The 12188-nt window shown below is 58.0% G+C and overlaps 1 protein-coding gene across 1 annotated transcript in view; it reads right to left on the reverse strand.

Annotated features, from left to right (window-relative positions):
- The window catches only part of SEC16A (SEC16 homolog A, endoplasmic reticulum export factor), a 29299-nt gene extending 18937 nt beyond the window's left edge, over positions 1-10362 (reverse strand). The window contains 14 exon segments of the mRNA XM_030293226.1: positions 439-536; positions 2949-3095; positions 4867-4958; positions 4960-5007; positions 5009-5260; positions 5262-5360; positions 5362-5458; positions 5460-5487; positions 5490-5596; positions 5598-5774; positions 5776-5983; positions 5986-6086; positions 6088-6135; positions 6137-10362. Coding sequence (XP_030149086.1) covers positions 439-536; positions 2949-3095; positions 4867-4958; positions 4960-5007; positions 5009-5260; positions 5262-5360; positions 5362-5458; positions 5460-5487; positions 5490-5596; positions 5598-5774; positions 5776-5983; positions 5986-6086; positions 6088-6135; positions 6137-8409 — 3775 coding nt within the window. The 5' untranslated portion in view covers positions 8410-10362.
- Positions 10363-12188: the final 1826 nt, after the last annotated feature.

Consider the following 12188-nt stretch of genomic DNA (forward strand, 5'->3'; position numbering starts at 1 on the left):
CTGATGCCTGCACCGTGGCGGGAGGGCGGCCACAGGAGGCCACCAGTATGCCACACGGGGCCAGTGTGACCCCAGAAGCTGGTTTCCCATTTTATTTCTTTTCATCAACTTAAATAAATACGCAGGGCCAAGGCCATCCTGGAACTACTCACAATCATGCTTTGCTAGAAAATCATAGGAAACTACTAACGTGATGAAGATACGTTACTGCTGTAACTGCTGTAATTAAGATGTAATTTCTAAACAAATACAGCAGCATAATTATTCCCAAGTGCGGCTTATCTTCCACCACTTTGGCTCTTGGATTAGAAACCTAAAGAGAGCAATGGAATGGAGGGCCTCGTAAGAAATGGCCAGAGGACACTGCCTCACACCGGCCGCACTAGTGGTCTGGACGCGGTTCCGCCAGCGGCCGGCCATCTGCGCTTGTGAACCTACCTCCGTAGTCATACTGGCTGGAGTAGTAACCCGCATAGTAATCACTGTGGCTGCTCCGTCCGCTTTTGGAGTTGTAGTAACCTTCAGGATAGCCTTGCCTGAAAACACACACGGTGTCGTTACAAAACAGTTTTCCCACTTCCTCCTCAGGATACGACAAGACGTCAGTCAGCACACGTTACCCCCAGAGCGTCAGGCGTGCGGCAAGACACGTTGCGAAAAAGTCGTAATGAGAAAATCAGTAACGACGATGGGGTAAGATTCCCTGCCACGCAGCCACAATTCACCTCCCCAAGTAACTACTCAAGTGCCACAAACGTAAGAGAACTGACCGCCTTCTGCCTGCTCAGTGCCACATCCCACACGGCGACACTCAAACAGGCTCTCAAGTTTCCGGTCATCAACCCCGAGCGGAAGCAGAGAGCACTGAGCTGTCAAAACCAACCTAACGCCGACTTCGGCATCCTCGGCGCAGACCACGTGCCCGGGACGGGTGAGGGTCCGCGCCCAGGCGCAGGGCTGCGGCTGCCTCAGCCCCTCGAGTCTGCTCTTAAACCTGACCGCAAGACGCCTGAATTGTGTCTGACGGAGGCTGGCCTCACAGACCCCGCCACGAGTCTCTTGTCGCCGGAAAAGCAGAACTTGGCGAGGCCACGCGTCAGACCTTCTGGGCAGTGAGGTTCTTAGATGGCCCATTAGCGGTTTCGTCTCTTACTAACGAGCCTTAGACGATATTTGATTTTTAAAACGTGACTCTTCCCATGCCCCTTCAGGAACGGCTCACTCAGCTGAGCCGGGGGGCTTGGCCGGCACGGCTCCTGGGACAGAGACTGCCGGTGAGCCGCACTCGCTCCTCCAGTCCAGCACCCGCTCTCACGGCTCAGCCGTGGGAACGAGGCCCCTTCCGAGGGCCTTGGAGGACAGCCCTCTAGACCCCACCCATCTGCAGAGCGGGGGGCCGCTGCACACGCCAGCGGTGGGCTCGGAACAGAGATCTGACACGGCGCAGAGCCACGACCACGCCACCTCCTGGCTGCCCTCGCCAACCGGGCCCGTTCGCCCATCAGCAAAGACACAGTCACAAAACGAAGGACTTGTTCCCACCTCAAGCAGTTCCTACAGGTACGTGATCACACCAGGCATGAGACTGACGCACACAAGCACGGACACGCATCCACAAGCACGGACACAGACACAGACCCACGTCCCCAAGTGCAGACACGGACCCACGTCCTCAAGAACACACACGTGCGGATGTGGACACACACCCCCAACCAAAGCAGGGCAGAAAGGCCGGGCTGCTCTCCAGAGCTGTCACATGAGTGGTGACGACATTTAGAGCACAGAAACACTGCCAGACAGGTGACAGAGCCACTGACGTGTGACCTGGCCTCGCTCCTGGCTGGGGCACTTCTCAACAGCACGGAGCCACCTTTGGCCTCTTGGAGTGCACATTAACTCACAGGTGGCCAAAAGGACAGGATACTGGAACGGAAGATGCACCCTGGCTGCACCCTCCTCCGCCCTCCCTGGTCTCCTAGAGGGTTCTAGAAACACCTACCGGATGCTTTCCCTTATTTTCACTTCGAGCCTTACTTCCCAGGTGCTGCACAGGAGCTGAAACCTCGGGAGCTTTCCCCCACAAAGCCCCCAGAAGTCTGGGCTACGTGCAGGCCAGCAATGGACTGAGAGCGGCGGCCAAACAGGCAGAGGCTCACAGAGACAGAGCCCTGTCTCCAGACGAGCCAACAAAGACAAAGAGCCAGAGATGGATCCCGCGATTTTGGAGAGCAGCGCACATGCAAATTCATGGGGGATCAGACTTCCTCTATTGGAGTTCAAGAAGCCGTGTGGCCTTGTAACAAAACCTACACCCGTAACACGTCACTCCTCCACCTGACGACAAGCAGGTGCAGGGGAAGGTGCTGGAACGCAGGCGGTGCGCCCGCCGTACCGTCCCAGCTCTCCCTATGTCTCTGAGCGGGAGGCTGTGACCTGCTTCCATTCCTACTTGGCAGGAAGGCATGATGCCAAGGCTCTTTCAAAATCCCTCATCTGTGATCACAGAGCTGAGACACGCTCGCTCAGCGGAGGAGGGTAGCGGGCTAGACGTGTGTGGGGCCTTCCAGCACGGATGCAATGCTAGGAAAAGGAGGTGGGCAGGGGTCCTGGCCCCAGCCTGCCTGGCCTACGACTCCACACCACTGTGGTCAGTAGCAGGGAGCAGCCTTAGGGCCCTGAACACCCCGTCAGCAAAATGCCTGAGCCGCGTGTGCGCCTCGGTGGTGGTTGGATGATCCCCTGGCCCAGGGAGGACCCCGCAGAGGGTCTGGCCCGACCCAGTGCTGGCTGACAGCACGGCATGGCTGCAAGGGAGGGCTTTGTTCCGTTTCAAAGTGCTCCTGTGCTCTGCCCGTGCTGATTAATCATACGCACAGAAGAAAACAGGTTGTCTAATGTTTTCAGATCGGGAAGTTACCACCACAGCCAGCAACACGAACGTCAATCACCTGGCAGGTGGCCGGTCCGAGCAGTGACTTGCCCGGGAGCTGGGCCGCTCGGGCTCGGGGCAGCGGTAGCTCTCAGCGTAGGCGGACACCGCGCTGTCGTAGGACCTGTATCTGGGCTCATACAGGCCATAGACGTCCTGCTGGAAGAAGGGTTTGCGCAACGTTAGACATCGTGAAGAGCCACCCGTCAAGCAACTGGCGCTAGCTCTAATGGCGCTGGTGACGGCCCTCCAGGAGCACCGGACGTGGGGCTTCCCTCGTGCAGAAGAGGAAAACCTACAAATTGAGATCCACAGCCACAGACGGGCAGCAGGATCTTCCTAAAAGGGACTGCCCTGGTCCTGCTCAGGAGATGGCCGCCGTGTCAGCAGGCAGCCCCCGAGGGGCCGTGGAGACTCCAGACGGCTCTGCCGCGGAGGTGCTAGGACTCCCTGGGTTCATGTCCTTGTTTCACACATCATCTCAGGTATGCAAAATATCCAGGGTTCCATTTGAATGGGTCCCGGAGCTACACGCAGCCTCAAAGAGAGGCTCATACTCTATTCTCATGTGGCTTTCAACCCCTCGCAGGCTCATGACTGGCCACGACGGTCTCTAAGGAGCTGCCACGTGGGGACCTGTAGCAGCCCTCTGGTCTACGAGCCTGACTCTCCGCCATCACCTGGCCGAAGTGGAGAAATCACGTCCAACGGACTTATTCCTGACACCACCGGAGACTGTGGCCACAAGGTGGGAGGGCGGAAGGAAGCGGGCTCCCACAGGAGTGGTGCTGGGCTCTGGCTGGAGTTTCCCAGATGTACGTGTGGCTGCTGCACAAAGAACCCAAAGCGGGGACACTGCTCCCCTCGTGCTCTGCCAGCCCTTCCTGGGCGCTGGATGGATCTGAAATCAGTTTCCCTGTATGGAAACAGGAGTCCTTGGGGCTCCTTCCAGAATCTCAAATTTGCTAATCTCAGTGGTTAGATGTACAGTATTCATATAATCCCAAAGATGCTCAAAGCCTGCAAAGGAGGCACAAGCCTCCTCCTAGTAGGGGCTTACTGCCCGACCCACCCCACCAGCCCTGTACCCCCGAGCCGCCTCTAAGAGGTCCCCAGGATGGCCACCTGCCCACTGTAGGACCGTGCTTTCCAAACTTCTGGTCTACACTCCTTGGCCCTCTGACACTCTGCCGACCTCGCATGATGCGGGGCTGGGACTAGAGATAATGAGAAGCAATCGTGATCCAACGTGTGCATTTGAACCCCACTGTTTCAAAGTACCAGAGAACTGACAGAACCAGTTGTGTTTCACAACACTCACACGCTTAGGCCACGGTGAACGGCAAGTCTTCTGTGGGGCGGGACACCGCCCCCGCCCCGCTGCTGGGACCGGACCGCCACGCGCCCGAGGACGTTTTATCGGGATCTCATCCCCCTTGGCCGTTTTGCTTGGATTACGTTCCGAACCTAACTTTTTCCCCTTAATGTTTCTACTCTCCTGGAGGGATTTAAAACACCGCGCTGTCCTGTTCCTCTTTGGTAGATTTTTCACGTCAAAACACACCGGAGCTTCGAGAGGATATCCCAGTTTCCCAAGGAGCGCAACTCAGAGCTCTGGTCCCGCAGAGAAGCCCACCGGAGGGACAAGAACAGAGGGCTCCTCAGCCACACACGCCGGGGCACGCGTGCTAAAATTAACCAGGGATTCTGCACCACGCAACACACAGGTGTGCAGTGTGAACCTGCAAGGGTTCTGGGAGCCGGGCACGCTCCCCAAGCAGTGGTGCAGAACGGGCACTCTGCACGACGGTGCAGACCACAGGGCCTACAGGCCGCTTCCGGACTGAGCAACAAAAGCCTGCCAAGGAGCAAGACTCGGGAGAAAGAGACCACCGGTCCCGGGTTCCAACCGTCCGAGGAGCTGACCATACCTGGTATAGAGGGAGGCTGTGCCGGGATCCGGCGGGTATGGCGAGGGGTACTGTGACTGGTAGCCATCGTACAGGGGTCTGTAATAGTAGTAAGCTGCCCAAGTCCGAGGGAGGCGGCGGCTGCAGCCACTGCTGGTCCGACCGCCTCGGCTGCCTGGCTGGAGCTGGTGGACACGATGGACGCGCTGGAGGACCGAGGCGGCCGAGGCAGCAGCTGCTGACCCGTGTCAGCTGGAGCGGGACTTGCCGGTGGCGGGACCGAGTTTTGGGACTGCCCCTGCACCGGCGGGCTTCCTGGGTTCGAAGGTTCTGAACATGTTGCTCTGGGCCCTTGCTGGGGGGCCGGCGACGGCTCCTGCTGGGCCCTCCCTAGGCCACATGGGTCCTGAGCGTCTTTTGTCCACCTGCTGGTAGAAACGGTCTGGGTTATGTGCCCCTGGCCCAGGTTGTCTAGGCTGACCGGTGACGGTTTGCGGACAAGCTGGGCTGTCAGAACGGGACTGGGCCATACATCCTCAGAGAATTTTCCAGAGTCCTATTCAGCGTGAAGTCTAGGGCTCCAGAAGTTCTTCCCGATTACCGGAGTGGATCAGCTTCTACCAGCAGGGACCGAGGTAGCGTTTGCAGCGGCACCAACATCACGCCTGTGCTTCCAGCAGGGCTACCAACCAGCTCGGGAAGAACGTTCTCTGCATTATGAACCTTTTGGCCTTCTGGAAGCAAGTTCTTTGGAACGATGAGGTGGCGGCTGAACCAGCAAATTAGCAGGTTGATTACAAACGGTCTCCGAAGTGCCAGGAACTTGTGGAAAGCTACCTTGCGGGAGACTCTTGGGCAGAGGCGAGCGGGTGACAGAGGCGGCTGCGATCCCAGACGCAGGAGCGCTTTCTCCGGAGTCCCCCCCGACAGTCCGGGCTTGCTGTCAGTTTATCCCCCACCAAAGCATCTCTCCAGGGCGGACTCTTCTCATTAGGACTCGATAAGGACACAGCAAAATTAATGGGCTGAGCCAAATTATAGCTTTGATCAGGCTGGGCAATCAAGACTGGCTGATTCTGCAAAGACTCAGTGGGCGGTGAGGATAACAGGCTGGCATAGCCCGAGCTCGCCTGCGAGGGAAGGGCTCCTCTTCTCCCATCTTGGGAGGGTTCTCGAGGTTCTCGGAAGCTCCGACACCGTCCCTGCTCTGCAGAGGGAGGCCAGGGCCTGGCTGCCGGGGCTGCTGCGGACACTCCCTCGTCAGGAGGCTGGATCACTTCAGAGGGCTGAGGCCTCGGGCGCGTGCAGTGCCGGGGCAGCCGGGGCCAGGAGCACGCTGCCCCCGAAATCCGGGAGCTCGTTCTGTGCCCACAAGGTCGTCACTGGGCTCTCGCACTTCACAGCTCCCTGGGCCCTGGCCAAGGGCCTCTTCTCAGCTGCCGGAAGCACGGTTTCCGAGGGCGGCCCCCCAGTGTGCCCAAGCCCGTGCTCGGCCTCCATGGGTACGGTAAAGGGCAGAGAACCGGCCTGGAGTGTGAACAGGGTCTCCATGTTGTCCGGGGGCTGCTCCAAGTTGCCAGGGCAGGTGTCAGGCGGTGCGGCAGCTGGCCGGTGCTGCTTCTGGTGGGGTCCGGCCCCCCTCACCTCGCCCACCACCTTGGCCCGATCAGCCTCAACTGGTTTCACTCCAACTAAGTGGGATTTCACCGGTTCAAAAGAACTATTCGCGCTTGTCTGGAATATTCCAGTGGGTTTTGGGGGGCTTGGGGTTGAGGGCTGGGACAGGCTGCTGCGGTGATTCTGGCTCACGGTGGTCTCGTTTGTCTCACCTCCTACAGGAGAAGAATCAATTTGCTTAAAAAAGCTCCCCGAAGACTCATCTTCAGGTTTTCCGACCTCTTGCTGAATGAAAGTGCCCCCCAGGTCTTGAGGCCTGGCCGCACCTGAAAGATTCCTGTGGCTCTTGCTGCTGTAGCTGGACGACACGCTGTCGGATCGCACGGGGTGTGGCACTGAATCCGGGGCCTCGAGATTTGGGCCCCCGCCCCCAGCGTGGCCCCCAACACCGAGCCTGGGGCCGTATCTGAGCGGATCGCCGGGGGCGGAAGGGTCCAAACTTAGGGGCTCACTTGGCAAAACTTCCTGATTCTGAATGAACTCTAAGTCCTCCACGTTCTCGTACTGTGGGCTGCTGGCGTGAGCCCCTGCGCCTGCTGGGCCGCCCCACACAGTGATGGCAGCACTTGCCGTGGCCGGTCTATCAGGCTGGGCGCCTGCAGACTGAGAGAAATAAGGCTGCGGGTGGCCTCCCTGCTGCGTGGCCTCATTGCTGGAACCTCTGGGAAAGGCGTGGTAAACGCCACCCGCTCCCACACGTGCGGGAGCGTGACCAAGTCCCGGGCCGGGGGAGGAGCCATCCAAGTCAGACCGACCAGCGAAGCTTGTGTTTTCAGATGAGAGGTTCTCCTCATTTTCCGTCTCTCCGCCGTGGAAGAACATGGAGAGAGCTCCCGAGTCCACTTCGGGCAGGACCCGGCTGGTCTCGGCCCCTGGGGGGTAGTGCAAATGGCTTTCTGGGCTGTTTCCCTGAGCGAGGGGATTCACAAGAGCAAGGTCTGGCAACTGCTCTTTATTCACTCCTGGATTTGGCCTGAGCTCCTGGCTTGCCCGAGGATTCCCAGCTCTAGAATTTTGCCTGAACGCGTTGTCAGGATCAAAGTTATTTGCTGACTGGTTACCACTCTGCAGGTAGGCCGGCTCATTGCTTCCGTCACCGGCCAAGGGTCCTGGCAAAGACACCAGTGGGTTGAGCTGCTCGTGGCCGGGACCGTGATACGGGCTGGACGGAGCGGGGAAGAGGGAAACGCTGGAGGCGTGGGGCACCGGGTGCTGAACAGGTCCTTCTGGGCGGGGCCAATAATGTTGACCTGAGGGCTGTGGGCCTCCCTGCCCTGGCCCCCACTGCCCTGGCATTTGCTGACGAGGCTGAGGGAAGAAAGGGGACGGCGCCACAGCACTGTCGTGCGGGTTCTGCCGACTCAGGGGTCTCTCGGGCCCAAGCACGTTCGCGTGCGGATGGCCCCCATGGGGACTGTCGGCACCCGCTCCTGGAATGTGAGGACATGGCAGAGTCTGAACTTCGGGTTCCGAGCTGGGAGCAAGCTCGGCACTCCTGTGCAACTCTGGCTCCGGCGGCGCCGAAGGTGGCAACACGCTGGCAAACAGACCGGCGTCCGCTGTGGCCTGCAACACAGGTCCTTGCGAGGTATCCCCAACATTTGTGTGAGGCACAGGCAGACCAGGGCGCTGAAGGAACGCTGGCGGGGCCGGGCCCTGCAGAACGGGCGTGCTGCTTTTGGACGAACCGCCCGACGATGTAGTTTGTAGCGCTTGTCTACTGAAAGCAAACGGATCCGTTACCGGCTGCAACGGGCAAGTTATCGGGGTCACCGGTGCGTTACTATTTGCCTGTCTCCTGTAAGATCTGTTGGACCAGAACATGCTCTGAGGAGTCCCGGCCGGAGGTGGCCCGACCACGCCTGATGGGGCTGCCTGAGGCGGCGGCTGCATGACCGATCGGTTGCACAACTAGGTGCTCACAGAAAGCAGGATATAGGTTTTCCTCAACCTGAACCGAAAAAGAAAAAGAAGAAATTAGCATAAAATCCATGTATTCAAACTCCCAGTTGGAATCAGGAGAACGAAGAAAACAGAGAAAGGCTGGAAACAACTTGAGAGTCTGTGTCCTCGGTCCCGAGACACGTCGCTCCTACCCCCGCGCCCACCCAGAACTGCATCCCGGGTGGGGGCTGCGGCCGGCCGGTGCAGCTGAGCGCACAGACAAGAACACAGCCGGACGTGGATGCAAACGCCGGCTGTGCCCTGAGCTCACTGACTGACTTCAGACAAGTCACTGCCTTCTCTGGGGTTCAGTTTCACAGCCCCGCTGAGCACCCACACGGCGCGCCTGATGCCTCTGCGATGCCCTCGCCAAGTGGGCAGCGATGAACGAAGCGCAACCTAACTGCCGGTCTGATTTACTACCCGGTAGCCGGACACCTTCCCGTAAATTATCACGGGGTCCTCAAAGAGCCAACTCCTGTATCAAGATGGCACATCATACTTCTCGCGCAGGTTAATGTTACATCTTGAAATGAAAATGGAAGTTTAAGATGCGCGCTTCCGTTTTAACGAAAAAGCAGTATAAAGTACAGAGCGACACAAGCTGCAGGCGGAATCTGAAATATACAAACATGCCCTTTATGCCACCGTGCAGAATGCCTCATTTCCCGCGCTGTGCCCGGTTGCCACCGTGAGCGGAACAAGCCGCCTCTGACCACGAGGGCTGTCAAGAAGTGAGTCCGGAACGAAAGCCCCGATGAAACGTGAAGCAGCTTTAAAACTGACCCACTGACTCGATTCAAAAATTTTCAACCAGAGTGCCAACAAACCTCTCACAGAAAACACAATCGTCTCTACAGTGTGTTTTGTTGCCAGAACTAGAGGTGGTTTCCGCTTTTTAAGAAAATACGTTAAATGTAACCTCGAACGGTGAACCGGTACTTTTAAGACACAAACCCAGGTACCGCTCTTTGCTGTCTTTCTCTGGGCACAAGTCCTCCCCCCTAGGGCCACCCTCACAAACAAACAGATGACGTGTAACTGATCACGGAGGAAAGTAAACACCAGAGGGAGAAGTGGGAGGGCGCCAGGGTTTAACCCACGCGTTTCTGCAGGTGTACGACACTTTTGCTCCTGGCAATCTTTCTCAGAGTCGATAAAAGGAGACATTTGTGAATGTATCTCAAGTAAAGCTACTTACGGTGAAGGTTCCCACCCCTCTCTGGAAACGAGTCCTATGGGTCTATTAGCTCACTACCATTACGGCTCGCCCACGTGTGTCCTAGGCCAACAGGGAAGCCCTTTGGACTGACGAGCACTCTGAAACTCACTTAAATTCGACGGACTGTATTAGGCACAGCACCGGAGGCTTCGTTTGGTTCTAAGCTGTCATTTTAGAACAAAGAATGTGTACAGCTCAGCTTTACAAGGACTGATCGTACAACAAGCCCGGCCTCTTCCTCTTATCTGTGGGACAGAGGCGCCCAGCACGTCTTCCGAAACACGACTTCCTCCTTGTAAGGCTCCAGTAGAGGACCTCAACCGCTCTAAGCAGCTGTAAAAAAGAAACACCAAACGGCAGAGGCCCAGAGCATCACACCGCAGAGGCGTGGCTGTGAGGGCAGGGCCGGGAGTCCAACTGACCGGCCCCAAGCACACCACTTCTCTCCCTGCGACCCAGACTCTCTGTCTGTAAAGCGAGAGAATCTAAGGTTCCTTCTCAGCTGCATCTCACAAAATCCTACTCACAGTGGGTTCTGGGATGCCCTGACCCCTGCTGCTGTTCAATACAGAAATGTCATCAACACGCGGACAGCGTAGATACTTAAACGTTCTCCTTCAAGAAACTTCCCGACTCCTGAACTCAGAACCGTTTTAGAGCAAACGCTACCCCTTTCCTACAAAACGGAATCTCCCCCACCCCCACCCACAACTGACAGCTTTTCAACAATAAGGCAGCTGCGTGTGAAATGATCCTGAACATGAACATGATCCTCTTGGACCTTCTCTACTCACCAGCAGCAACGCCGCCTATCACTTCTCTGCTGGCCCCAGGGAACTTACCTCCAGCCAGTAAGTCATTCGGTACCAAGTCATCTACCTTTAAAAAGACACTGGCTGCTTTTCTTAAAAGCGCATCACTCACAAACCTAGCCCTTCGTCAGACCTCCCTGTGTCTACGAGAAATACTTAAGCACAACCACCTCCGACCTTCGATCCAATTCCTGGCTAAGGCACTGAGATGCTCAGAGCACCTTCGGAGTGGCCGCCGCAAACTGAGGCTGCGCCAACAGGAGCGCCAGAGAGCCCCGGAGACGCTGCCCTTTGCCCACAATGTCCCTCTTGGAGGCTGTGAGTGTCACGTCCCTGTCAGACTGTGGGGCGCTTGACATAGAGACACCGCAACCTCCAACTTTTCCAAGTACGGCCCCAAACACGTTTAGACGGTAACCAACACGAAGGGGGAGTGGAAACACTGCTAAAAATGGCAAAGATCCCAAAGGACGCACTGACGTTCAGGGAAGAATCACTACAATGCACACGCTACCCCAAAGAAAACGGTCAGTACGGCTTTGAGACTCCCTGCTACTTAGGCCGAACGAATCACAGGAACAAGAAAGCATTCTCCTGCCTCTGGCCTCCCCATTGACCTCTGTTAAGATACCAGCCACCGGAACCCTACGAAGAGGCACGGGGCGGGGCTGGGGGGGACCTGCAGGGAGACCGGTTGTGCTGAAACTTGCCAAAGTATGGCTCTGGAGCAACTGTGTGTGACTCAGTTTGCTTCCTGCCCTCGCTGCCCTCCCCGGTTAACGTCGTCTGTATTTAAAACACAGCCTTAAGCAGCTCGTGCCCCACCTGCAGCCACTCAGAAGTTCTTAGGTGAACCTGCAAATACCGATTTTAAATGGCCGTGACGCCACCAGACGCTCTGCACGATACTTTCGCCCCCAAACCGGTACTAACTTCATCACACGTTCCTGGAACCCTTCACACGAAACCCAAGTGCCCGACCTCCGCTGCAGCGTCTCGGTCACTTTGCCACGAAATGCAAACCTGTCTCATCACCGGCATGGCTCGGGAAAAATCTCCCAGCCGCTGAGGACAAAACAACTTAAGAACGTTCGAAGCAAAGGACACGCAAAACTGTTAGAAGAAATTTCCTCAATGTCCGTACTCCTTGAAAGTCGCAGCTCTGGTCTATCTTCACCATTCCAAACACCCTCCCTCCGTCGAGGCCACCAGGGCGAAGACAAGTGTCAACACAGCGGAGCCGGACAGGCACTTGCCACAGAGCCGGCCATACCTGCGGGGTCCACGTCAGTCTGACGAGGCGGCCGACAAAGGTGCAGAAGGCGGCAGGAGGGTCGCTCGCTCGGCCGCCCTGACCCGCCCCGGCCCCGCAGGTCCCCCTGCTCGCCCCCGGGGCCCTGCCCGACCCCTGGCGGCACCCGGAGACGCGAAGTCCGCTCAGGGCTAGGCCCGGCCCGGCCACTTCCCTCCGCCCGACCCCGGCCCTCACCGGCGCGCCACAGGCGGCCGAGGCCCACCCCGGCTCGTGCCCCGCCCCTCCGCGACCCCTGGGCCAACCCCTCAAGAGCCGCCGGCGGAAGCCGGCCGGGCTGCGGCGACAAGCGAAGACACGAAAGCCGCAGCAGCCATCTTGGCACATCCGGCTCCGGCCGCCGCGCCGCCGACGTGTCCGACCGCGACGTCAGTGCGCGCCG

The sequence above is a fragment of the Lynx canadensis genome, chromosome D4, assembly GCF_007474595.2.
Source record: "Lynx canadensis isolate LIC74 chromosome D4, mLynCan4.pri.v2, whole genome shotgun sequence".
In the NCBI taxonomy this organism is placed as follows: Eukaryota; Metazoa; Chordata; class Mammalia; order Carnivora; family Felidae; genus Lynx; species Lynx canadensis.